We start from the raw sequence: 27,194 nt of genomic DNA on the forward strand, positions 1-27,194 counted from the left end.
GCCTGCTCGATCAGGCCAAAAGCACATCTGGGAATTAGAGAAGGCCACTGATTACTACTAGCTACAAGGGCTGTGAATTGCCTGCGGGACGCGGGTGGCGCTGTGGGTTAAACCACAGAGCCTAGGACTTCGAATCCCCGCGACGGGGTGAGCTCCCATTGCTTGGTCCCTGCTCCTACCCACCTAGCAGTTCAAAAGCACGTCAAAGTGCAAGTAGATAAATAGGTGCCTAGGTCCTTAGGGACATTTGGCTGAGGATTCTGGGGCAGACGGGCCACTGGGTAGCCCAGCTTGGAGAGAAGAGATTATGAAGGTATGAGTGTCAGGATCCTACAGACGTTCCCTGCCATCACCAGCGTCAAGAGTTTCACAGGGCTGGGCTTTTGACCTCCTGACGTTTAGGAAGGGTTACTAGGCTATGAGCCGGAGAGCTTGCAGCGTGCGTCCCTTGACTCAGTTCAGCTCTTCCCCGTCACACACCAGCTGTCCCCAAAGTGTCAAAGGAACCCCAATGGCAACCCCACACTCAACCCAGTACCCACAAACGTACTGGAGGAGCTCTCCGCAAGTCTTGTAACCCCGCCGGAGGCCAGGTCAGCAAACCCCAAAAACGAGATTCAAAAACGGGCCTTTTCTCCACGCAACACAGCACCTATTTGTGGAGTCTGCTCCCGTGGGAGGCGATTTTGGGCACCGGCTGAGACATCTCTAGAAGTGGTTTAAACACACATCCGCCTCTTGGGGGTTGTTGTAGCTGCAATGGTTCAGTGGAGCCTCCATTGGGAGGGGCAGTGTACCCCGACATAGAAGGAGAAGCTGATCTAGGTCCTTCTCAGGCACTCCTTGGAATCAGAGTCCTGTTTCAACCCCCCCACGCCAAATACGAGAAGGAAGCAGAGCACCTCTGAACATGGGCAGAGGGCTGCTCTCAAAACCGAGTGATCCCAACACACAAACAGAGACACACCTCCTCAGGCACACAAAGGGTACGAGTTCCACGGACTCTACCTCTCCGTTGAGAAGTGGGGTTGGGCTGGATGACCTTTGGGGTTCCCTTCAGTTTCCACGAAGGGCCGCTTCGAACCCCATTCCACCCCCGCGGACGAGAGAAGCGGCTCAGGAGCGGACGAGGCAGAGAAGACGACGGGCGGAGGCTTTCTACGTTTATTAAGGGTTTGGTACAGAACTGTCGCTCTGGGGCCGGAATAACTTACAATCGTCCCAAGGCTAAAGGGTGGTCTCATTTAATAATATCGCTAACCCAATGATAACGGGGGCTAACCGGACAATTATTTACAAGGGAGTCTGTACAGATGGGGAGGGGTGTGCACCCAAAGAGGCAGGGTCCGGGAGGAAGGGGGGGAGGTCACAGCAGGGGGACCCAGTGTACAGAAGTGGGGTGAGGCGAAAGGAGCAAGGGGGAAAAGGGGGCAGGAGGAAGGAAACCCACTTAAAATTTCTCCCCGCCAGAGCTGCCGAATTTCGCGTCGCCGCTGTCGCCCGTGACCCCCCCCCCAAGCCGCCCCACCACCAGAGACCAGGCTGCCCCTCTCCTCCGCCCCGGGATGTGGGGGGTGCCGGCCGCAAGGCCCCCTCCACACCGCTGAGCCCATTTCCCAGGCGAGCAAGAAAAGGCAGGGAGCATGGCGGCCGTGCCCGAACTGGTGTGCAATGCCCGTTCGTCCAGTGTGCGAGAAGCAGCCTTTTCTTTTTGGGGAGGGGGGTGGACGCTGCCCCCTCCCCTCCTGAGGGGAGCCGCAACCCCCCCAACGTTGCACCAGCTCTGGCGGGGGCCCCAGCTGTCAGGACGATGGATCTGAGCCCTTGAAGCGACCGTCGGGAGGGCCAGCCTCCCCTCGAGAAGGCCGTCTCAGCACCGGGGTTCCGGTTTGCGAGTGTGTGTGTTGTTGTCGTCGTTTTTAGTCTAGCGATGTGGGGCTGGTAGGGAATGGCGGTGAGGGGCCCGGCCCGCCACTCAAGGCCTTGGTGCGCTGCGGGAGAAGTTCAACAGGAGAAGCCAAAACCCAAACCCCCAACCCACCCTCCCCGAGAGGAGAAGAAGCTCAGCGGCCTTCTACCACCACCACGGCTGCTGCACCGGTTGAATGGCTGCCGCCGTATCCTGCAGCCTGGGGGCTGAGCACCAACCGGGACCCAAAACTGCCCTTCGCGGGCCAAGCCAGCCCCTCGGCAAGACGGGGTCACGCCATCCCCAGGACCTCCCAACTCTCCCCCTACTTCTCACCACCCCTGCCTGGGCAAGAGGATATCCTCTTTTGGCAACATTGCCCCCCAAGTTTGGCTAAAGGCCGGGGTCCCCTCTCCCTGCTCCAGAAAGACTTTGGCAGATTTTGCTTCGTGGCTGTTGAGTTGGCTGCCGGGCTTCGGGTGGGAGTTGCACCCCCAGCTCTCTGGCAATCAAACAGCCCCCCCCAAAAAAGAACTGGGATTCGCATCAGCCAGAGACATAATTGTGTCCCAAATACTAAAATGGAGCTGGAATTAAGACACCCATCCGAAATAGTGGTTTGCAAGAGGGAAAGGTTGCAACTTCTGGGCGTAGCATTTGCCAATGGATGGAAGCGGGGGTCCGGGGGGGGGGGACGACCAAAATTACTATTATATTGAATTTATATACTGCCCTATACCCGGGGGGGGGGTCCTCAAGGGTCTCTGAGAGAGACTTGCTTTGCAGAGACCCCAGTTCCTACACTCTCTCCTGCAATGGCGAAATGGGTGGGAGAGGGGTCTGCAACACCACAATTTGCCAAAGGACCCCCCTTTTGCTTTCGATGCTCCCCATGCCATGCACCTGCTAGTTAACTGAGTAAAGCCCCCCCAAAAAAACTTAGAAAGGGAGGCAGGCCGAGAGAGAGAGAGCTCCCCCTTTAAGATTCCCGCAGCAGCTGAGGACCCCCCTGGGGCGATCCAGGGACCCCCCCTAGAGGCGATCCTTGGGCCAGGTAGGGTGGCAAGGGCGAGGCCGGCCCCGGTGGTGGTGGTAGCATGACCCCCTTTCCTCAACGCCCCCCTCTTCCCCCTCCCCCAACCCCACAGCCCCTAGCACAGCGGGCAGGCCAGTGGGAGCCCCCCCAGAGCAGCTCCTCGTCCTATCAGGCAGCAGGATCAGGCCCCAGATAAAAGCCCCCGGGGGGACGCAACAGAGAGGGTCACGCCCCCTCTCTGGCCCCCCAACAGCCTGTGGGGTTGGCGCGGAAGGAGGAAGCCCCGCCAGCCAGCGCTGTGCCCCTGCCGCTGGCCTAGAGTTGCAGCTGGTCCGAGATTTTTGCCACCAGGGTGCGGAAGGCCAGGGAGGTGCCCGCCTGGCGCCGGAAGAGGACGCCGTGGAGGCCGCCCAGGCGCTGGAGGCGACACACCTCCACCTCGAAGGAGCAGAAGTGCTCGCTGGGGCTCTTCTCGTGGGTGCAGGACAGGACGAAGGGCTCCGTCTGGCGGCAGCAGCAGCTGGCGGAGTCCGTGGCCTGGCGGAGGGCAGCCAGAATGGCCTCGGCTGAGCGGGTGCTGGTCAGCTTCACATTCCAGGTAAATCGGAGCAGCCGGGGTTCTGCTTCCTTTTGATGCCAAGGTAGATTGCAACTGCGCAGGGGAGAGGATAATAAGAAATAATAATAAAAATTTATTTACCATATTTTTTGCTCTATAAGACGCACCAGACCACAAGACACACCTAGTTTTTGGAGGAGGAAAACAAGAAAAAAAATATTCTGAATCTCAGAAGCCAGAACAGCAGTGAAAGCAGCAATCCCTCTTGCTGTTCTGGCTTCTGGGATAGCTGCGCAGCCTGCATTCGCTCCATAAGACACACACACATTTCCCCTTACTTTTTAGGAGGGAAAAAGTGAGTCTTATAGAGCAAAAAATACGGTATATCCCGCCCTCCCCAGCTGAAGTCGGGCTCAGAGCAGCTAACAACAATAAAAGTAACAGCATTCTAAAGTCAATTTATTCTAAAAATCAATTCAAAATCAAATTAATGGCAATCATTGGGCTAGAGTTCTGTGACTATTACCAAAGGAAGGGGTCAGACTGTGCCTTGGCCAAAGCCCAGGCAGAACAGCTCCGTCTTGCAGGCCCTGAGGAAAGATGTCAAGTCCCGCAGGGCCCTAGTCTCTTGGGACAGAGCGTTCCACCAGATCGGGGCCACAGCCGAAAAAACCCTGGCTCTGACTGAGGCCAGCCTAACCTCCCTGTGGCCCAGGACCTCCAAGATTTTTCCCTATTTTCCCTAACATAATGTCACAATGTCTGGTTGCATAAGTTTTGTTTAAACTGAAGCAAAAGCTCTGGAGAACTGTGATTTAAACAACTTGATACATTCCCTGTTCATCTTCCTTTCTTCTTACTCTTTCAAAAAAAGAGAGAAAAAAACCACACACACCCCCTGCAATCTTTCTCTTTAACTGACTAAACTTTTTGAGATTGTCTGCTGCTGTACACCTGTATTGAAGCTACTGCATGGAACTGTACAAAAAGCTGGTAGTCTTTTTAAATTAATAAAAATTGTGCTCTAAAAAATAAAAAATAAGAATGAATGACGGTGACGGCGAGGGAGCTGGGTACCCACCTTGTGAGCGCAGGTCCCCTGATTCTCTCAGGTTCGTCTGCGACCCTGGAAAGAGGAAGAAGAGGAGAGCGATGAAGAAGGCACGGCCGACGGTGGGGAGGTGGGCCAAAGGGTGGGCAGGCTCTTTCCCCCTTCCCAGCCACCGGAGGAGCCTTGAACCCCGGCCCGGGAGAGAGATGGAAGGAGCAAGAGCCCCGCCCTCAAACCTTCCTTGTGAGCAGAGAGCCCAAGCTTCCCTGGCTGAGAACCGTGGAGTTGGGACCCCCAAAGGTCATCCAGCCCAACCCCCTTGCAAGGCTGGGAATCGCAGCTAAGGGAGGCTGCGTCAGAGACCTTCCCCGGGGAGGGGGGCTCTTCTACCTGCATGAGGGCTGTACCACTTCCAACTGCATTTGAGGGGGGGGATCACATGGCTGATACCGGCTGGGGCTTGGGGAGGGGAACGCACCGCAAGGAGAAAGCCAGTGCATCAGGGAGAAGGGCCTTCTCCCCAGCCTGGAACTTGTGTCGACAATGTAAAGGGGCATTCGGTCAGTCTCACAAGCCCCTCTGCGCTGCTTAGATATGGTGTGGTGCAAACTATTCTTCATTTATTGTTTTATTTCTTGCATGGCTTTTTCTCAAGGCGGCAACCCCATGGTTCTCTGCCTCCTCATTTAACCCCCCACCCCACTACAACAACCCTGTGAGGCAGGCTAGCAGCGACTGGCCGCCGGGGTCACGCCCTGAGCTTCACAGCCAAGTGGGGTGGGGTCGGGGGATTCGAACCCTGGCCTCTCTCTCTCCCCGCCACTCTAACCACTACACCACGCTATCTCTCGGCTAGCCCAGCTATCCTCCTGGCCTGGCTCTTACCCAGCCTTGCTTAAGAGCTCCCGGGGAGGGGGTGGAGCCATAGAGCTTAGCTCAGACCTGGAATGTAAGGAAGAGAGTGCTTTTGAGAACGTGCAGAGCGCCTTTCCGCAGCCATCCGAGGGGACCGAGGGGCTTCCGGGTTTGGAAGCGGGGGGGTGGGGGGTGGAGTGGGGAACCCCTTCTACCCCGCCAAGCACTCGTGTTAGAAGCTAAGCCCCGAACAACACACTCTAGATTTCTAGTCAAGTGAGAAAGAAGCAAAAGCTTTTATGGGATCTTTTTTGGGGGGGGGAGCAAATGGGGAGGAGGCAGGAGGGGAAGGGGCTGGAGGCAGGCAGGCAAGGCTTCCCCCCCAGCACCCCCAGGGAAGAAGAGAAGGCAGCCAGACTTACTGATTTTAGATCCTTGAGGCATTGAAGCACCCGAGACACACCTGTTAGAATTCTGGCGCTTAGAGGGGTCAAGAGTGACCCTGAAAACAGAGAAAAGCAAAGTGAAACCAGCACAGAGGGGAAAGCGATAGCAGCAGCAGGAGGAGGAGAAGGGAGCAAGAGAGGTTAGTGTCAACTTTCCCCTTTTCTCGTGAGGAATCCTATTCGGAATAAGGGAATTTCCTTTTTTTAAAGAAGGGAAACGTTGACAGCTGTGGTTAGTGGGGGGAGCAATCTCTTCCTTCCAGCAGAAACGCCTCCAAATTGGGGGGGGGAGAGGGGACGGGATCGTACAGCTGGGACCCCCAAAGGTCATCTAGCCCAACCCCGCTGCGGTGCAAGAACCGGAACCGGCGCCTCGTGGGCCGAGAAAGCCAAGTCCCGGAGTTTCAATTCCCAGGGTTCCTCGTCAGATCTGATTATCAAACCACGCTGGTAGCTCTGGGAAGGGAATTTGGACACCCCCCTAACGAAATCTTGTCACCCTTAACAAACTACTGAAGGAATGGGTTTCTGTGCAGTCAGTCATGAAACGGGACCCAAAATCCTCATTTTTCCTCCTCCAAGGGAGCATTTCTAAAATGCATTAACTTGAGCTCTTGAGCCAATGTGTAAACAGAAAGCCAGCTGTATAAGCAAGTGCTCAAAGCCCTCTCCTTTATCAGTCCGTGACGGCAATGGATGGCCTTGCCAGTTCCGAGTGGAGCAGGGATGGCGCGTCTGGGTCTTATCTTACATCCTGACCACAAAGACGCACAGACCTTGTCAGGTCTGACAAGAGACCCGGGAACGGCGCCAGGAGTGCTCTTAGAGTTGGTGACCTCCTGCCCCAAGATAAGAGTATAGGATCAGGAACAACCTTTTATGGTCAAGAGTACCGGAACAGGAATATCTGTTTATGGTCATGGATGTCAACTTACGTGTATAAGCTGACGTGGTTGGATTCCTGGGGAAGGGGGGAGAGGGTGCCTGAGTATATATATACTGCATGAAATATCTCATTTTTTTGGACTTGCTGTGGACTGACCACGCAAGTGCCTTCTGCTATCCGGAGAGCAGAATAAACTCTTTCTCTGAACCAAACCTCGGTGTCATTTGACTTCCTTTCTTCCTCCCGGGAGCAACGCAGACCCCACCAGTCGGCAAAGTCTAAGAAGGCTACACTACATCTCCCAGAACTCTATGGGGGAAGCGGCGGCGGTTTAATGAGGCTTTAAAACGCCCGCCATGAACGTGGCTGCAGGAATGGGGCGTTTGTGGCAGATTCATCCCGTTTTGCTAGCCGTTCTGCGACTCGGCCGACATGATGGCTGCATGGAGGGCTTGCAGCACAGCAAAAAATAGGAATCACAGAATCAAAGGACTGTAGAGTTGGAAGGGACCCCAAGAGTCATCTAGTCTAGTCCCCTGAAATGCAGGAATCTCAGCTAATGTTAAATAAGGTGGAGTTCTCGTTATTAAATATACCAAGAAAAAAGCACACCAAGAACTCAGGCCAATGTAAGTTTCAATAGTGGGAGTGGACCCTCCTCACAAATCAATAGTCAATAGTATCAAAAACTAATCCATTCAAAAGTATGTATTCTGACAAGGAATACAAACTCAAATATAGATGACAAACTCTGTTAGATTAGAAACTTTTAAATTCTAAATGATCATAAATTATAATAGAGTAGAAAATAACAGGATATATTTATCCGAAAGTCTTCAAACTTACACGACCCTTTAAAAATTAGGTAAGGAACCAAATGTTATATAATATTGTTTCATAATTTATGACTGTTTTATAATTTATGATAATTTAGAACGTAAATGTATTTTCATGTAATATTTGATGCTTCCAGCTGATGAAGGTGAATACATCGAAACAGCGCCATGTCCTGGTTTCTAATCTATAATTGACTTCTGACTTCGGCTCTATGAAGACCTCCACGTCGAATCTGACTATGGACTAACATAAACTTATCTCTACTCACAAACTCTTATTTCTAATTCTGTAACGAATTATTGTCTTATACATATATTTATGAGCTTGAGCTTGTAATCTCTGTTAGAGTTTGTAATCTCTATTTGAGTTTGTAATCTTTGTCAGAATACATACTTTTGAATGGATTAGTTTTTGTTACTATTGACTATTGATTTGCTAGGAGGGACCGCTCCCACTATTGAAACTTACATTGGCCTGAGTTCTTGGTGTGCTTTTCTCTTGGAATCTCAGCTAAAGCATCCCTGACAGATGGCCTTCCAACCTCTGCTCAAAAACCTTCAAGGAAGCAAACACACACACCAGAACATCTGTGCTAAGAGACGTTGCGGGATTTCAGGTTTTGCAGGGTCTGCACTGATCGGAAACGACCCCTTCCCCCAAAACCTTTGCAGGGCCTTCTCGGTGGTGGCTGCTCCCAGGCAACTTTGGAACTCCCTGCCAAGAGAAGCCAGGCTGGCCCCCTCCTTGCTGTCCTTCAGGTGAAGCCTTTCTTTTTCCAACTGGCTTTTGGGGAACTGACTGCTTTTAATGAAAGGGCTGGCGTCGTGCCCTTTTTACTGCTTTGATCATTGTAATTATCTGTTTGCTTTTAGATATATGCATGTATGCCGTTTTAAGTCTTACTGACTAGTGAATTAAACCAAGTCTTACTGACTAATGAATTAAACCAAGTCTTATTGACCAGTGATTTAAACCAAGTCTTACTCACTAGTGAATTAAACCAAGTCTTACTGACTAGTGAATTAAACCAAGTCTTACTGACTAGTGAATTAAACCAAGTCTTACTGATTAGTGAATTAAACCAAGTCTTACTGACTAGTGATTTAAATTGTGATTTAAATCGATTTGATTTTTTTAAAAATCCCATGCAATAAATCAAACTGGGGGGGGGGGAGGAAGAGGAGTCGGGGAACGGCAACCACCCAGCCTGCGTTCTCGATTTCGTTACCCTCTTCGCCCTCCCGCCCGCCTGCCCCCTTTGTCGCGGCCGCCCGCTCACCTCCGCGTGAGTTTCGACGTGAGCTTGCTGAAGAGGTTGGAGGTGGCGCGGCTGCGGCTCTGAGGCAGAGGGGTGGCTTCGTGGGAGAGCGTGGGCGAAGTGGGGGGCCCGTTCTGAACGCCGGTCCCCCGCCGGTCCCGCACCTGGCCCCCATGGAAGGTGCTGCGGATGTTGGTGCCGCGAGACAGCCGGGTGCGGTCTGAGGAGGTGGACGAGGTGGCGATGCTGTGGCTGGAGGGGGAGGCGGGGGGCACACGACTGGTGGCAGAGCTGCATGGGGCGGGGGGGGCGGAGAGAGGGAGAGAGAGAGAGAGAGAGAGAGAGAGAGAGAGAGAGAGAGAGATATGAGGCAGAAATCAGCGTCACCCATCATTTTGGACAGAAATGATAGAATATTTCTAAAGAAACGATTGCCTGCTGTCCGTAATTAACGGCACCAAATATTACAAACCACCCCATCACGGTCCTTCAGTCCCATCCTAACTACAAACAAACAAATTAGAGAGAGTCACAAAAACCTAGACAGTATCTTAAAAAATAGAGACATCACCTTGCCGACAAAGGTCTGTATAGTTCAAGCTGTGGTTTTCCCAGTAGTGATGTATGGAAGTGAGAGCTGGACCATAAAGAAGGCAGATTGCCAAAGAATTGATGCTTTTGAATTATGGTGCTGGAGGAGACTCTTGAGAGTCCCATGGACTGCAAGAAGATCAAACCTCTCCATTCTTAACGAAATCAGCCCTGAGTGCTCACTGGAAGGACAGATCCTGAAGCTGAGGCTCCAATACTTTGGCCACCTCATGAGAAGAGAAGACTCCCTGGAAAAGACCCTGATGTTGGGAAAGATGGAGGGCACAAGGAGAAGGGGACGACGGAGGACGAGATGGTGGGACAGTGTTCTCGAAGCTACCAGCATGAGTTTGACCAAACTGCGGGAGGCAGTGGAAGACAGGAGTGCCTGGTGAGCTCTGATCCAGGGGGTCACGAAGAGGCGGACACGACTAAACGACTAAACAACAACAACAGGAATGGAAAGCGATAAAATGACCCCCTCCAGCCTGCCTTCCCCAAAGAGACATAGAAATGTCCTTCTGTTCTTCCACAAGATCTGTTTTCAGAGTTCCTCTGGTCCATACTCTGGGCTGAGGAGGAGGAGGTCCAGATGGACCCTCCTAGAAGCTGAAAGAAACAGAGCTTCTCTCCCCCCCCACCCCCGGTCTCTGGAGACTGTTCTGGATTCTTCCACAGCCAGTCACATGGGTGACCGACCAGGGCCTGGAGACTCCCTGGGGCCAGGGCAGCATTGAGCCAGAATGAGACCAGTGGAAACTGGGCAAGCGTCCAGCGGCAAGCTGAAGTCTGTGGGAAGGGACAGGGATGGAGAGGTGAGAGGGGGGAGGCCGGAACTCAGCTCCCGGGCCAGAAGAAACTGGGAAGAGCAGGGAAACCAAGAGAGGCTAATCTTAATAATAATAATAATAATAATAATAATAATAATAATAATAATAATTTTTATTTATACCATGCCCTCTCCAGCCAGAGCCCGGCTCAGGGCAGCTAACACCAATAAAATTTCAGTAAAAACATAATAAGAAAAAAAAAGAAAAAGATTTTTTTTTTAAATACAGGTTAAAATGCAGCCTCATTTTAAAAGTGAAAACCATAAGGCGAGGGAAACATAAGGGTCAGCCTGAGTCCAAACCAAAGGCCAGGTGGAACAGCTCTGTCTTGCAGGCCCTGCGGAAAGATGTCAAGATCTTTGCATAGCAATGGAATTACAGAATTGGAAGGCATCTAGTCCAACCCCCTGCAGTGCAGAAATCACAGCTAAGCAGTGTTAGAAATTCAGATATAGAAGCCAGATGGCTCCCGAAACCAGGGTTACAGCCGCCGAAACAGAATGCCTAGTTGCCATTTTTGAGCCAGATGGCTAGAAAGTCGTATTTTTCATTACAGCCATTTTGGTTTCTGAAATTCCTTCTGATCATAGCTGTGAACTTACAGATTTGAAAATAAGGGACCAGCAGCCTTGAAAATAAAGGTTCAGTGGCCAAAATAAGGGATTTTGGCTTAGCTTTGCTGCCACTGACTGTGCTTTGCAGGGGGTTGGACTAGGTGAGCCTAAGGGTCTACAACTCCCACCAAAGAAGAGGGGCAGACAAAACGGATGAACGACGTCCAGATGGCAAAGCTTACAGGCAGAATTAGAAACCAGCAAGAGGACGTCTTTAATAAAGAATGGGGAAAGTCTATAATTTATTTGAAAAGCTATTGTCAAGAGTTACATACATTGGTACGACTGACAGAAAACTTGTAGTAAAAATTTGAACTATGGATGGACAAATGATTTATAAAAATAGAGTTATGAAAGGGATGCAGAGGGGGAAATCACTACGTTAAGATGCTGCACTGGTTGGAGGGGATGCTAAGCCGCACGTCGGGGCTGCCATCGTCCTGGCGCCAGGAGTTCAATAGACACTTCCCCACCCGAGAGAGAGGGAGGGAGGGAGGGAGACTCTCGCCCACGCCACCCACGACCCCAGCATGAGGCGGTTGCGGCACTGCGGCGGCCGCTGAAGCGTCGCCCTTCTGCGTCCCTCCCCATCCCCTCCTCTTCCTCCTCCCTCAGGCGGCCTTCCTCAGCCGTCGCCACCACCTCCGGCTTCCCCTGGCAGTGCGGTGGAAGTCTCACAAGAGAGGGGCTGCCTGCCCGCCCGCTGCCACCCGCCTCCTCACGACGCACCACTGAGGGGGGAAAGGCAGAGACAGAGATGCGGCAGCTCGTGCGCGCGCTCTCTCTCGTAGCGGAGGACCCCGAGCCGCTGCTTCCCTCCCAAGCCGGGCGAGCATGAAACCCGGGAAATTTAAGGGACATCATCAATCCGGGACAGCAGTGGGACACGGCGCTCGAATAAGGGAGATTCCCGCCAAATAAGGGACGGTTGACAGCTATGCTTCTGATTGTGTAGATAAAATTCTGCTGCATGTGTGGCTAGTATGTGAAAATAGTCAAGGGCTCCCACAATGCACCTCCAGAGGGTGGAGATGTTAGCGGTCATCCCGGCACCTGGGCATCTTCACTTGGTTGCAAATGGCCGACAGCCTGGTGGAAAATGCGCCTGGCAAATTTCGAACGCGGTAGCAGAGGCGTACGTTTGTAGGAGACACCGTACTTTGCCTTTGCAAGTAGTTTTGAAACTTTCCCCCCCAATGTCATGTTTTGATTGCCGCAGCCTGTCTTAGGACCTTAGAGGAATAATCGCAGCGATACCTGTTCTCCTTCCCGTTCTGGAGCAGGGAGTGTCGTTCTCCGCCAGGCCGATCCGTGCAGACGTAGGTATTCCTCCGGGTCATCATACTCGAGGGAATGTTATTCTGCAACGAGAGATGAAGAGCCCAGGCTGAAGAGGCGGAGGCAGGAGAGAAACAACGGCAAAAAAACCCCCAAGACGGAACTTTTGAGAAGCCGGACTCGTTTCGGCAAACCGGTTTTTCGCCGGGTCAGCTCAGAGCTCTCCAAACCGGGAAGCAGGCAGCCGAACGCTCAGGCATCTCAGATTGGGGATTTGGGGGGCAAGTCAAGGCTGTGTGTCCAAGAGGGATTTTGAAGTTGCTGAGACAGATTCCAGCTTCGGACATGCCTGAATGTGCATGTGCAGCTATGCACATGCGTGCTTGCTGCCCGTGTGGGGTTGCTACACATTACAAGACACAGATTTTTCCCCCCCCAGGGTAGATGACCAGACCTGCTGGACTTGGCTACTGCAGGGCGCTCTGAATCTGGTCCCAGGGTAAAGGTAAAGGGACCCCTGACCATTAGGTCCAGTCGCGGACGACTCTGGGGTTGCGGCGCTCATCTCGCTTTATTGGCCGAGGGAGCCAGCGTACAGCTTCCGGGTCATGTGGCCAGCAGGACTAAGCCGCTTCTGGTGAACCAGAGCAGCACACGGAAACACCGTTTACCTTCCCGCCGGAGTGGTACCTATTGATCTACTTGCACTTTGATGTCCTTTCGAACTGCTAGGTTGGCAGGAGCAGGGACCGAGCAACGGGAGCTCACCCCGTCGTGGGGATTCGAACCGCCGACCTTCTGATCAGCAAGCGCTAGGCTCTGTGGTTTAACCCACAGCGCCACCCGCGTTCCAGGGTAGTTTGAGGCTTTTGCCTCTTGCCCGAACCCAGCCATGCCTCCCTCCATCTTGAGCCGGTGCCTGGGAATAACTCACAGGCAAGACCAGCGCCCAGAAGGACAGCTTCCGCAAGGGCTTCTGGGGCACAAAAAGCAATGTGCGTTTAGGGGAGGAAAATTTCGTTTTCTCTGCACCCCAGCTCGGAAGCGGATGGGGTTGCAGCCACGCCAGAGCTGCAGGCCCCTACCCTTGCCTCCCCACGGGTGGGGGTCACTGGGATGGGGCGCCCGCAGGACCCCGGAGCCCGCTCCTGCTCACCGTGTTCACGGCACTGTCCTTGCGGCGGTCGGGGATCTCAGATTTGTTGGGGTTATTGGCACTGCTCACCATGGGGCTGGAGGGCGGGATGCCTCTGCCGCTACTGCTGACGACGCTGCAGCTGGCCTTGCGCGAAGGCATGCGCTCCTCTTTCAGCTCCCCGTCCCCCGTGCTGGTGGGGCTGCGCTTGGGGTGCATGGGCACTGGGGATGGGCCGCCTGGAGAGGGAAGGAGGAAAGAGAGGCCGTCAGAGACAGAGAGGAGAGAACCCGTGGCTGGTCCAAAGGAGCGCTCCTTAGCAGAACAGGGATTCGAACGCAGGTCTCTGGGAAACCGAAGAATGGATGCTTTTGAATTCTGGTGCTGGAGGAGACTCTTGAGAGTCCCATGGACTGCAAGAAGATCCAACCTCTCCATTCTGAAGGAAATCAGCCCTGAGTGCTCACTGGAAGGACAGATCCTGAAGCTGAGGCTCCAAGACTTTGGCCACCTCATGAGAAGAGAAGACTCCCTGGAAAAGACCCTGATGTTGGGAAAGATTGAGGGCACAAGGAGAAGGGGACGACAGAGGACGAGATGGTGGGACAGTGTTCTCGAAGCTACCAGCATGAGTTTGACCAAACTGCGGGAGGCAGTGGAAGACAGGAGTGCCTGGCGTGCTCTGGTCCAGGGGGTCACGAAGAGTCGGACACCACTAAACGACTAAACAACAACTCTGTGAAACTTTTAGTTCACAGAAAACAAAAGCAAGGCGAGAGCCACTGTGGTTGGACTAGGTCCACAGGGGTCAGCAAACTTTTTCAGCAGGGGGCCGGTCCACTGTCCCTCAGACCTCGTGGGGGGCCAGACTATATTTTGGGGGAAAAAATGAATAGGGGCAGTCTATCTAGAATTCTAGGTTCTCAGGGGTATTTGGCCACTGTGAGAAGAGGATGCTGGACTAGGGGAGCCCTTGGCCTGATCCACCAGCCTGGCCTTTCTTAGGTTCCTTTTTCTCACTTGCTGGATCATTGCCTTGTCAGCATTTTCCAATGTCTCCGAAAAATTTTACACATCACTTGGGAAGACAGGAGAACTAATACCAGTGTATGTAATCACCAGTGTCAAAGCAATGATTCTTCAACATCAACTTCGTTGGACTGGTCATGTTGTGTGGATGCCCGATGATCATCTTCCAAAGCAACTACTCTATTCCGGACTTAAAAATGGAAAGCGTAATGCTGGTGGTCAACAAAAGAGGTTTAAAGACCGCCTCAAGGCAAATCTTTAAAAATGTAGCATAAACACCGACAACTGGGAAACACTGGCCTGCGAGCGCTCCAGGTGGAGAACAGTCTTTACCTAAGGTGTCCTGGGCTTTGAAGACACTCGAACTCAGGACGCAAGGGAGAAACGTGCTAAGAGGAAGGCACACTTGGCGAATCCACACCGTGATCAACTCCCGCCCGGAAACCAATGTCCCCACTGTGGAAGGACGTGTGGATCCAGAATCGGCCTCCACAGTCACTTACGGACTCATTGTTAAAACCGTGTTTATGGAAGACAATCTTATTCAGCTACGAGGGATCGCGGAAGAAGAAGAAGAAGAGGAAGAAGATGCAGAAGAGGAAGAAGAAGAGGACGAGGAGGAGGAGGAAGAGGAAGAAGAAGAGGAAGAGGAAGAAGAAGAAGAAGAAGAGGAAGAAGAAGTAGAAGAGGAAGAAGAAGAGGAAGAGGGAAAAAAGAAGAAGAGGAAGAGGAAGAAGAAGAGGAAGAAGAAGAAGAGGAAGAGGAAGAAGAAGTAGAAGACGAAGACGAAGAAGAAGAGGAAGAGGAAGAGGAAGAAGAAGAAGAAGAAGAGGAAGACGAAGTAGAAGAGGAAGACGAAGAAGAAGAGGAGGAAGACGAAGAAGAAGAGGAAGAGGAATGAGGAAGAAGAAGAGGAAGAGGAATGAGGAAGAAGAAGAAGAAGAAGAAGAAGAAGAAGAAGAAGAAGAGGAAGAAGGTTCCCTTTTCCTTTCAGGCAACCAAGGTGTCATGAAACACCCATGGACTGGAACAATCTCCTAGGGACTTTCACGGGAAATGGAGCAAGGAGCCGTTTCAGCCCTGCACTGATCAGTTTGGGTGGTGGTACGAGACTGGGACGGAGCGGTTGGGGGGGCGCAGGGAGGGAAGGGAGCCCACGTCACTCACAGAAATCGCTGTGCCGCCGCTGCCGGTGGTAAGTGGAGGAGCTCCGCTGGCTCTTGGAGTGAGACGAAGAGGACTTGCTGGTGCCGTTGGAAACCTCGCTGGGCGCCCGCACCCGGGCCAGCGAGAGGCTGCTGCCCGTGCGAGACTCGCCCCCTTCCACCTGCTGGGAGACAGGGAGGCGACACGGCAGACACTTATAAGATTACACACAGCACAACGAGACAACGACCTGTCCCAAAAATGGAAAGGGGAAGAAGTCGCAGCAAAAACCATTAACGGAGAAATATGAGGGCTCCCTTGGACAAAAAACAAGGACACCAGCCAGCAAAACCAGTAGGCTTGGTCTTGATTGAAGACTGTCGCGACAGGACTCCCACCTGCCACAAGGTGGAACAAGATGGAAGCCCCGAACAAAAGAGAACCCAAACTTTTATTAGCTGCTAATCCCCATGTTACACCCCCCCCCAACTACATCATGGTTACATCATGAAAGGGGAGGTCTGGTGGCCGTAATCTGAGCATCCTGGACCCTGCCCCATGGTTCTCCTTGCTCTCCACCTAACACCCATCAGGTGTAACAAAAGAGATATTTACATTTCCCTGTTTCCCAGCCAAGTTATCACACCCCTTTGCCTTCATCTGGGCTTGTTATTTCAAGGATGGCTACCTGTCTGGCACTCAGGTATCAGGATGCCAGGAATTATCACTCAGCAGAGGGGCTGCTGAGTAGCTGAGCTCAGGTGTCTAGATGAATTTCTGAAGTTTTCCCAGGGAGCCAGGACATAGATGCATTTATCAGTGAATTCTTACATTTGGTATCGTGCAGCAAAGGCCCTTGGAATAGGAAGAAACTGTGATGAAGTGTTTTGTGGGGGCAAATCACAGAAGTCACAAAAGCGATGGTGCTGATTTTGGTAGTGGGCTGCATGTGCATGGTATCTGCTGGAGGGGCAACCCCCCCAACCTAGACATAAATTCCTGCAACACCCCCCACCCCGCCCGTAACCCCGGGCCTCACCTCGTTCTTCCTGCCCAGCAGGAGGTAGGTGGCCGTGACCTCGTTGTACTTCTGGCTGGTCAGGGCTTCCTTGATCTCTTCGCGGGTGTAGCCCATGCCCACCATCACTTCTGGGCAGGGAGAGGAAAGAGACGGCGAAGAAGGTTAGGCTCTAAGTCACCAACTTACGTGACAGAAGGGAAAGTGGCTCAGATGGAGGAAGTTAGAAGGTGTTTTCTGCTGCTCCAGAGGGCAGGATCCGAACCAACGGATTCAAATGGCAAGGAAGGAGAGTCCAACTAAACATTAGGAATGATTTTTCTTAGGGTTAAAGGTAAAGGGACCACTAACTATTAGGTCCAGTCGTCGCCGACTCTGGGGTTGCGGCGCTCATCTCGCTTTACTGGCCTAGGGAGCCGGCGCACAGCTTCCGGGTCATGTGGCCAGCATGACTAAGCTGCTTCTGGCGAACCAGAGCAGTGCACAGAAACACCCTTTACCTTCCCGCCACAGCGATACCTATTTATCTACTTGCACTTTGACGTGCTTTCGAACTGCTAGGTTGGCAGGAGCAGGGACCGAGCAACGGGAGCTCACCCCGTCGTGGGGATTCGAACCGCTGACCTTCTGATCGGCAAGCCCTAGGCTCTGTGGTTTAACCCACAGCGCCACCCGTGTCCCGACTTTCTTAGGGTTAGTTAGAGCCATTTGGCTGTGGAACGGGCTCTCTCAGAAGCTGGCACACCCTCCTTCCTTGGAGGCTTTTAAGCAGAGTTAGGATGGCCCTCTGTCATGGATGCTTTAGTTAAGATTTAACCATTGCGGGGTTTGGGCTGGATGACCTTTGGTTACCCCCTTCCAACTCTACAATTCTATGTTTCGATGACTCTCTGAGTTCTGGGAGGAAGTGTTTGTCCAAATAAAAAGCAATTATTGGACAAAATGTCTCCCAATGCCTGGAGCTAGCTCTCCTCAATCTTTTCAGGGGAGATAATATTAAATCTGCAGCTTTAAGTCCCTAGTAAGTTCTTTTCTCCTAGTGGCCAGGCTGTGGATAACCAGGCCCTGGAGGAACTTGAAGGGTGATTGGCACAAGGCCTGAAGCACAAGAACTCCTCAGGGATTGAAAGGCACAACTGAAAGGCAGAGGGCTCCCCTCACATTGCAAAATTCTTTGGTTACCCTGAACTATTTATCACCTTCTATACAAAGATTAACCTGGGATAGGAACTGGTGTATAAAGCCCATAACAATTTGGGAACAGTTTACCTGCAAGATCATCTCCCCCAATATCTACATCATCATAATCAATTATTTATACCCCACCCATCTGGCTGGGTTTCCCCAGCCACTCTGGGCGGCTTCCAACAAAGATTAAAAATACATTAAAATGTCACACATTAAAAACTTCCCCAAACAGGGCTGCCTTCAGATGTCTTCTAAAAGTCTGGTAGTTGTTGTTCTCTTTGACATCTGGTGGGAGGGCGTTCTACAGGGCAGGTGCCACTACCGAGAAGGCCCTCTGCCTGGTTCCCTGTAACTTGGCTTCTCACAGGGAAGGAACTGCAAGAAGGCCCTCAGCACTGGACCTCAGCGTCCGGGCAGAACGATGGAGGTGGAGACGCTCCTTCAGGTATACTGGACTGAGGCCGTTTAGGGCTTTAAAGGTCAGCACCGACACTTTGAATTGTGCTCAGAAACGTACTGGGAGCCAATGCAGGTTTTTCAAGACCGGTGTTATGTGGTCCCAGCGGCCGCTCCCATTCACCAGTCTAGCTGCCGCATTCTGGATTAGTCGTAGTTTCCAGGTCACCTTCAAAGGTAGCCCCACGGAGAGCGCATTGCAGTAGTCCAAGTGGGAGATAACCAGAGCATGCACCACTCTGGTGAGGCAGTCCGCAGGCAGGGAGGGTCTCATCCTGCGTACCAGATGGAGCTGGTAGACAGCTGCCCTGGACACAGAATGGACCTGCGCCTCCATGGACAGCTGTGAGTCCAAAATGACTCCCAGGCTGCGCACCTGGTCCTTCAGGGGCACAGTTGCCCCATTCAGGACCAGGGAGTCCTCCACACCTGCCCAGCCCCCGTCCCCCGACTGCTTCAAAGTGTGGAACCTGTTATGTGCTGAAGTTCTCACCCTGGGCCAGCAGGGGGATACTGTAGATAGTTTTCACTCAGGTCCACATATGCAAATAAGGGATTGAAAGTGACGTTCAGTGATTGGATAGTTACAGAAAATGGTTACTGTTGCGTTCTAGTGGAGCTCTATATAAACAGGCTGGCTGAACCCTTCAGTTCAGTTCAGTTCAGTTCTGGCCTGTGAATAAACAAGAGCTGTTTGAAGAATCGCTGTGTCGTTTGATATGTTCACCCACAACTTAACAGAACTGACCCTGCTGCAGGGTCCACATTTGCAAGAACTCAGTCTCTGAGTGTGGCAGCACCTGCTGTTTCATAAGCAGCGAAAACACACCACACGCCCTTACCGATGCGCTTGGCATCTGCGAAATCCTCTTCCGGCTCTTTATAGGGTTTTAGTTCGTCCCCCTCGTAGCCAATATTGATCCACTTGTCCTTCATGATTTGCTGTGGAGAAGAAGAGCGTTCGTGAAAGGGAGGGGCGAGAAGGGGAGGCCTAGACACACACACACTCTCTGTCCATGCCTGGAAACTCCTTCCTCTCTAACCCCAGTTGCTCCCTAACTTTTGGGGGGTTTCCACAGACTCACTCCCAGTGGGCACTACCCTAACCTATATATAAAAAAGCATTTTTCAGAATAGCCCTTTGCATGGCACACCAAGGAAGGCAACAGCGCCATAAAATCCAGAACAGTCACAATTAATTGCACACTTATTCAAAGCCCAATGAAAACTATTCAGTTGAAGTAATTCATTCAGTTGGACTTGATCCAGTGCTAGCAGGTTTACGAAATCGTTTGCACCTCAAAATTGTTTGCACCCAACATGCATCTTAGCATTCTGCTAGGTGACCCCATGTATCGCTTGCGCTTTGGGAACCGCGGTTCAAATTCCTGCAAGCTCAGCAGTGAGGGAGAGGCACTCTGCACCTGCTCAAGGGCACCCTTGGTCGTCACAAAACAGCTGCAGGCACAAACTCGCTTTAAATAAAATAAAACGAACAACAGCTCAGAGCATCTGCTTTGTAAGCAGAAGGGGTTTCGGGTTCAAATCCCGGTAAGGCTGGGAGAGGCTATCTGCTTAAAAATCCTCGAGAGCAGCTGCCGGCCAGTGAAGACCGTATTGCACTAGATGGATCAACGCCCTGACACAGCGTAAGGAAGCTTCCTTTAAAAAACAACAACATCTGGACTCAGGAGAGCAGAGGCTCTGAGATCATCTTTAGCCAGAAGGGACCCCCTTGGCAAAGAAGACACCCCCCCAACACACACTCAGGGCACCCTCACCCCATCTCTCAGCATCCCCCCCCCCCACAGAAGCCTGCGAACTACGCTGGGGGAAAAGGCAGGCAGGCAGGCAGGGAGCTGAGGCTGCTCTCTGCCTCCCTGACACACGGTATAATTATCCCTGAGTCGATTAGGCTAATTACAGCCATCCGTGGGGGGAGGGGGGGAGGGAGAGGCGGGTGGGCAGGGCCAGATCCCACGAGACATTAGCTAATTAAAGGTCTCCTCCCGCAGCAGCAGCAACAGCTTCCTGTAAGGAGAAACTGGTTGGAGGGCAGAAGATGGCTGGAGAATAGGTCTGGGGGGCGGAATCGTGGCTCAGAGGAGGTGGGGGCACCAGCTGCGCTCCCTCGTTCTCCCCCAGGGAACGAGCAACGTCTCAAGCAATGGCTTAGAGAACAGGGAAGAAAAAGCAAGCAGCGGTTGCAGGGTCAATGCTTCTGAATGCCAGCTGCGGGGAAAATGGCAGGAGGCGAGAGTTGCTCTTGAACCCGGATCCTGATTGCGGGGTCCTCCTAATGGGCATCCGGTTGGCCAATGCGGGAACAGGATGCTGGACTAAGAGGAGGCCCCCTTTGGGCTGGCTTTTCTTATGTTTTTATGGCCCAGAGGCAATCTATCTATTTTTTATTTTATATAATTTTAATCCAATTTTCTATCATTTAAAACACTCATTTTTACCTCCTTAAAATACCAACGACTTCCTTTCTTCTCTTTCCATCGTTCATTTTACATATCTTGAATCCCTGCGTGTTTTGCAGAAACTATCCCATTCGGTATTCCATTATTACGTGCATCGTAACTGTTGAATCTATCTCAATGCTGGCAGCGTTTTCAGCTGTGTGCAGTTATTCCCCATGTATTCAATAAACGTTTTCCAATCTTCCCTAGATCCCTAGGTTCTTCGGGAGCACTTGGCTACTGGGAGAACAGGATGCTGCCGGACTAGATGGGCCCCATTGGGCCTGATCCAGCAGGATCTTATGGAATCAGAGAATCGTAGGACTGGAAGGGACCCCCCAGTGGCCATCTAGTCCAACCCCCTAATAATAATAATAATAATAATAATAATAATAATAATAATAATAATAATATTATTTATACCCCGTCCATCTGGCTGAGTTTCCCCAGCCACTCTGGGCGGCTCCCAATCAAAGGTTAAAAACAGTGCAGCATTAAATATTAAAAACTTCCCTGAACAGGGCTGCCTTCAGATGTCTTTTAAAGATAGGATAGCAGCTTATTTCCTTCACATCTGAAGGGAGGGCGTTCCACAGGGCAGGCGCCACTACCGAGAAGGCCCTCTGTCTGGTTCCCTGTAAGCTCACTTCTCGCAATGAGGGAACCGCCAGAAGGCCCTCAGCACTGGACCTCAGTGTCCGGGCAGAACGATGGGGGTGGAGACGCTCCTTCAGGTATACTGAACTGAGGCCATTTAGGGCTTTAAAGGTCAGCACCAACACTTTGAATTGTGCTCGGAAACGTACTGGGAGCCAATGCAGATCTCTCAGGACCGGTGTTATGTGTTCCCGGCGGCCGCCCCCAGTCACCAGTCTAGCTGCCGCATTCTGGATTAATTGAAGTTTCCAGGTCACCTTCAAAGGTAGCCCCACGTTGAGCGCATTGCAGTAGTCCAAGCGGGAGATAACCAGAGCATGCACCACTCTGGCAAGACAGTCTGCGGGCAGGGAGGGTCTCATCCTGCGTACCAGGTGGAGCTGGTAGACAGCCGCCCTGGACACAGAATTAACCTGCGCCTCCATGGACAGCTGTGAGTCCAAAATGACTCCCAGGCTGCACACCTGGTCCTTCAGGGGCACAGGTACCCCATTCAGGACCAGGGAGTCCTCCACACCCGCCTGCCCCCTGTCCCCCAAAACAGTACTTCTGTCTTGTCAGGATTCAACCTCAATCTTCAGTGCAGGAATCTCTCTCCCCCCCCCCCCCGCACAGTAAAGCCATGGTCCTTGGGACGTGGCTCAGCCGCCGCCCCCCGGCCATCTTCACCAGGCCCACTCACTAAGCCCCTCTTCTCCCCCCCCCACACCCAGCCATCTTAGGTGTCCCTACCTCCAGGGTGCAGCGCTTGGAGGGGTTCAGAACCAAGAAGCGCCGCAGGATGTTCTCGCAGTCCGTCGACATGTAGAAGGGCACGCGGTATTTGCCACGAAGGACACGTTCCCGCAGCTCCTGGATTGAGCAGGTGGAAACGTCAGTCATATCCAAACCGGGTTCCCCCATCCTGCCTCAAATTCACCCTCCTTTCCCCTGCTTTTGGGTCAGCCTGGCCATATACCAGCAGAAAAACGGGAGGTTTGGGGTGCAGAAGGGCACCCGCAAGGAGTTAATAGTGCTTCCAGTCTCTGTGGGCGCCACCGCCACTGGTTCCCGCCCCATAAGCCACAGCCTGGGGTCGTAGGTGGTTAAGGAATGCTGCAGCACGATTGCTGACAGGAGGGAGGCCTGTAACACCTCGGCGCTCAGGGATTTGCCCTGTGGAACTCCCTGCCTATTGACATCAGGCAAGTGCCTTCACTATCCTCGATTCCTGGTCTGGGAAAAAGGTGGGATTTGAATAAATATAGTAATGATGATATAATTTGGTGCCTGCTAAAAAAACATTTTTGTTGAGACAGTTCTGCTCGGATGTTTAGAAGGCTGGTGTGAGTTTTCGAAAGTTTTAAATTACTGTTCATCTTCCTTGGTGATACCTTTATTTCCAAAATCTCTTTTGCAAGCTGCTCTGAGGGTTGTTATAACCAAGTGGTGTGCAAATTTTATGAAACAAAAATAAAATAAAGAGTTGCTGGGCAGAGGAACCGGCATTATCTGGGTGGGACGTGCATAATATGCGGTTTTCACATTTTGTCACATAGAGACATTCTTTTCTCTGCTTCCTCATCTTTTTGTTTCAGGTCTTTTTTATCAGTTTATTTCATAAAAGTTACGTACTGCGTGATCGTTAAAAAAGAAATGAACTTTGAAGGGGTTCACAAAATGGATAAAACGATGAAATGACCAGTGACAATGTAATAATAAATGTATTCTTATTTATAATAATCTATTGCAGGAATATGTTGTTGTTGTTACTATTCTTATTATGTCAGAGCCTAGGACTTGCCGATCAGAAGGTCGGCAGTTTGAATCCCCGCGACGGGGTGAGCTCCCGTTGCTCGGTCCCTGCTCCTGCCAACCTAGCAGTTCGAAAGCACGCCAGTGCAAGTAGATAAATAGGTACCGCTCCGGAGGGAAGGTAAACGGTGTTTCCGTGCACTGCTCTGGTTTGCCAGAAGCGGCTTAGTCATGCTGGCCACATGACCCGGAAGCTGTACGCCGGCTCCCTTGGCCTGTAAAGCGAGATGAGCGCCGCAACCCCAGAGTCGGTCACAACTGGACCTAATGGTCAGGGGTCCCCTTTACCTTTTTATACAGGAATATGTTGTTGTTACTATTATTATTATTATGTCTGGGTAGACTTTGCCTAAATAAATATGCTTTTAGCAGGAAGGAGTACAGTGAAGGCAACCTGCCTGATGTCAACAGGCGAGGAGTTCTGAAGTCTGGCCCTGTAAAAGATTGATTTGGGAACCATTTCCATTACATAGAACACAAAAGACAGGATGTTGTACAATTTAGGTGAGAAGTGTAGTTTGGGGAGGCGGGTTAAGCTTTTGGGGAGAGGAACCCCTTATGCTATTCCAACAAAGCTGTCTGCAAGTAGAGGCATGGAATAGTTTTTGTTTCAACTTATTCTGTCGGACATTGTCGAAGTAATGTCGCAGGAAACAATGTGGAAGGTCAAATCCACCACGATAAGGAACAGATGGAACCCCTATCTACATTGGATAAAAACTACTGGAACAAAAGACGTTCGGTGGAAACAACCCGAACCCTTCTAATGGATATGGATATGGGGGTGGTGTGGGAAGGGAGGGAGGGAAAGAAAAAAATTGTACAGGAAATTTAAAAATTGGAAGGCGATAATATGCAGGTGAAACTCGGAAAATTAGATTATCGTGGAAAAGTTCATTTATTTCAGCAGTAATTGATGCAAAAGGGGCCCAAACCAAGTACTGAGTACATATGCATGCTTCTACTTCTCAGAGGTCCAATAGTGCTCTATTTGCAGTCCTTCTTTTGCTGATTTCATTTAATATTCTCATTTTCTGAGATGGTTAATTTGGGGTTTTCATCAGCTGCACGCCATGATCATCGCAATGATGACAAATCAAGGCTTGACATATCTCGCTTTGCATGTCATGAGTCTATCTCATATATTAGTTTCACCTTTTAAGTTGAATTACTGAAATAAATGAACTTTCCCACGATATTCTAATTTTCCAAGTTTCACCTGTAATGTATGTAAAAATCCCAAATTCAAATAAAACGGTTCTTAACCTGAAAAAAAAACACCCACCTGTCTGCAAAAAGAGAAAAGTTCAAGGGACCCAAATAGACCCCCTCCTTGCCCCCCACCCTATCTCTGCTTCTGGCTTGGGAGACCCCGCAGTCCGCTGGGCCTGTCTCCGGCCCCATAACCCCCCACTTCCCTCTTCAAGGCTTCCTGGCGACCCCCACTCTGCCCCACCTTGAGGTTCTGCCCGTCGAAAGGCAGGGAGCCGCTGACCAGCGTATAGAGGATGACCCCCAGACTCCAGATGTCCACCTCGGGGCCGTCATACTTCTTGCCCTGGAAGAGTTCTGGGGCGGCGTAGGGGGGGCTCCCGCAAAACGTGTCCAGTTTGGAGCCCAGCGTGAACTCGTTGCTGAACCCAAAGTCGGCGATCTTTATGTTGGCGTCGGCGTCCAGCAAAAGGTTCTCGGCCTGTTTTAGGTGGCGGAGGGGAGAGTCACAGAACGGACGGTGAAGTCACAGAACGATAGAGCTGGAAAGTTGGAAGGGACCCCCAAAGGTCAACTAGCCCAACCCCCGCTGAGGCGAGGGGCACAGAAATATTCTAGGAATCTGAATCAGCTTTGGGGCACCTGGATTTGGGTTCTTAAGAGGCGGCACGAAGCAGAGAAAATGCTGAAGGCCACCCCCAGCCCTGCTCATCCAACAGGGTAATAAGTATGCCCATTTTACAGATGGAGGAATGGAGGCATAGAGCGATTTGCCCCAGACCGTGCTGTGAAGTCCAGGGCAGAGGCCTGCACCCCAAATTTTGCCAGCCCAGCTGTTCTACTGAGTGACGTGGTGCTCATGGCATCGTAGTTACTAGGAGGGGGTGGGAGGGAGGGAGAGGAAATGGAGGGGAGCAGTCCAGAGCCCCCTCACCTTCAGGTCCCTGTGGACAATGTTCTTCTGGTGACAGTAGTGTACGGCCGAGACAATCTAGGAGCGAGAAGTAGAAATATAATAATAATAATAATAATAATAATAATAATAATAATAATAATAATAATTTATTTGTAGCCCGCCCATCTGGCTGGGTTTCCCCAGCTACTCTGGGTGGCTTCCAACAAGGATTAAAAATACATCAAAATGTCACACATTAAACACTTCCCTGAACAGGGCTGCCTTCAGATGTCTTCTAAATGTCAGGTAGTTGTTTATCTCTTTGACATCTGGTGGGAGGGCGTTCCACAGGGCGGGCGCCACCACCGAGAAGGCCCTCTGCCTGGTTCCCTATAGCTTCACTTTTCACAGTGAGGGAACCGCCAGAAGGCCCTCAGCGCAAGACCTCAGTGTCCGGGCTGAACAATGGGAGCGGAGACGCTCCTTCAGGTATACTGGTCCTTTGAGGCCATTTAGGGCTTTAAAGGTCAGCCCCAACACTTTGAATTGTGCTCAGAAACGTACTGGGAGGTCTTTCAAGACTGGTGTTATGTGGTCTCGGCGGCCGCCCCCAGTCCCCAGTCTAGCTGCCGCATTCTGGATTAGTTGTGGTTTCCAGGTCACCTTCAAAGTTAGCCCCACGTAGAGCGCATTGCAGTAGTCCAAGTGGGAGATAATGTGGTGGGTGCAAATGTCCTGGGGTGTGGGAAAGATCCTGAAAGGCTCTCCCATTTTCTGCAGAGATGACACTCCCTCTGTCCCCCCCCCATCCAGAGTCGTGAATGCCCCCCCTTTAAAGCAAAACAGGCCAGGCTGCCAGGATCAATCCTTACCCCGCCCCCTCGGCTGGAAAGAGAAAGGAAATCAATCCGTGGCCACGTGAGAAAGCCATAGGGGATGGATCTGGACCAGGGAGTGTCTGATATCCTCTCTGCCCCAGAACATCAGCCAAAAAGAAATTGATATTTAGGGGAATTGAATTTAATTCTAAATTATATTCTGGAATACGTGGGAGATTGCAAGGGGTAAAAAAAAATAATGGATGTACCATGCTATATTAGAAGCAAAAAAAACTTGTTTTGATGAATTGGAAGAGCCGCAAAAAGATTCCATTGAGCACATGGATTGATAACATTGACAGATTAGCTGCATACGAACGAATTGCATGTTGATGCAAATTAGGAACGGATAAATATGAAGAAATCTGGAAGGAATATTTAAGCGATAAGGCGGATAGTGGTGGGGAAATATTGTTAAAAAGGTGTAGTCACAAATACCCTGAGAGGCAATTCAAAACAAAAAATTATGGAAAAGTGGGATAGATATAAAACATATGTTCCAAAATACAGTAAAGGTTCGCTATCTATGCTAGCATTGGATTGACGTTGGAGTGAGACTAATAATAAGACTAAGAGCACATATTGATATAGGAATGTATTAGATAATATGTAAAGAAATATACAATAATAAGAGTAGATTCCTTTGTAAAAAAGGAATATACGACGGGAAAGGCAGGAAGTCTAGTGTGTTGGTATGTATATGATTTTTGGGGGAAAATCTTTTCTTTTCTTTGTTCTTTTCTTCTTTTTTGTTGTTTCATTTTCTTTTTGGGTATATAAAATTTGTATACAATTTTTGTATACATGTTGGAAATTATATTCTAGTAAATCCTGTAATGTAATATGACAATGTTCACCAATGTCATATAAGAATGTTAATAAATAAATAAAATGCAAAAAACAAAAAGGTGTAGTCATAGGTATATCAGCGTATTCAAATCTGAATTGTCAAGTTATTAGTGTTATTATGTAGGGACGCAGGTGGCGCTGTGGGTAAAAGCCTCAGCGCCTAGGGCTTGCCGATCGAAAGGTCGCGGTTCGAATCCCCGCGGTGGGGTGCGCTCCCGTTGCTCGGTTCCAGCGCCTGCCAACCTAGCAGTTCGAAAGCACCCCCAGGTGCAAGTAGATAAATAGGGACCGCTTACTGGCGGGAAGGTAAACGGCGTTTCCGTGT

The 27,194-nt window shown here is 51.1% G+C and overlaps 1 protein-coding gene across 6 annotated transcripts in view; it reads right to left on the reverse strand.

Annotated features, from left to right (window-relative positions):
* Positions 1-3,025: 3,025 nt before the first annotated feature.
* Positions 3,026-27,194, reverse strand: part of MARK4 (microtubule affinity regulating kinase 4) — a 69,645-nt gene continuing 45,476 nt past the window's right edge. The window contains exons 7-18 of one of the 6 annotated variants that reach the window (XM_053401741.1): positions 25,182-25,238; positions 24,492-24,728; positions 21,974-22,093; positions 18,965-19,064; positions 16,500-16,609; positions 15,482-15,644; positions 13,376-13,524; positions 12,130-12,233; positions 8,859-9,128; positions 5,441-5,497; positions 4,586-4,630; positions 3,026-3,597 (exon numbers count right to left, since the gene is read on the reverse strand). In XM_053401741.1, the coding sequence (XP_053257716.1) occupies positions 3,261-3,597; positions 4,586-4,630; positions 5,441-5,497; positions 8,859-9,128; positions 12,130-12,233; positions 13,376-13,524; positions 15,482-15,644; positions 16,500-16,609; positions 18,965-19,064; positions 21,974-22,093; positions 24,492-24,728; positions 25,182-25,238 (1,749 nt within the window). In that variant the 3' untranslated portion in view covers positions 3,026-3,260. Of the gene's footprint in view, positions 3,598-4,582; positions 4,631-5,440; positions 5,498-5,832; positions 5,913-8,858; positions 9,129-12,129; positions 12,234-13,306; positions 13,525-15,481; positions 15,645-16,499; positions 16,610-18,964; positions 19,065-21,973; positions 22,094-24,491; positions 24,729-25,181; positions 25,239-27,194 lie in introns of those variants that run through there. The other 5 variants (XM_053401739.1, XM_053401743.1, XM_053401744.1 and 2 more) reach the window with 5 other exon arrangements.

Source organism: Podarcis raffonei, chromosome 8 (assembly GCF_027172205.1).
Source record: "Podarcis raffonei isolate rPodRaf1 chromosome 8, rPodRaf1.pri, whole genome shotgun sequence".
Lineage (NCBI taxonomy): Eukaryota > Metazoa > Chordata > Lepidosauria > Squamata > Lacertidae > Podarcis > Podarcis raffonei.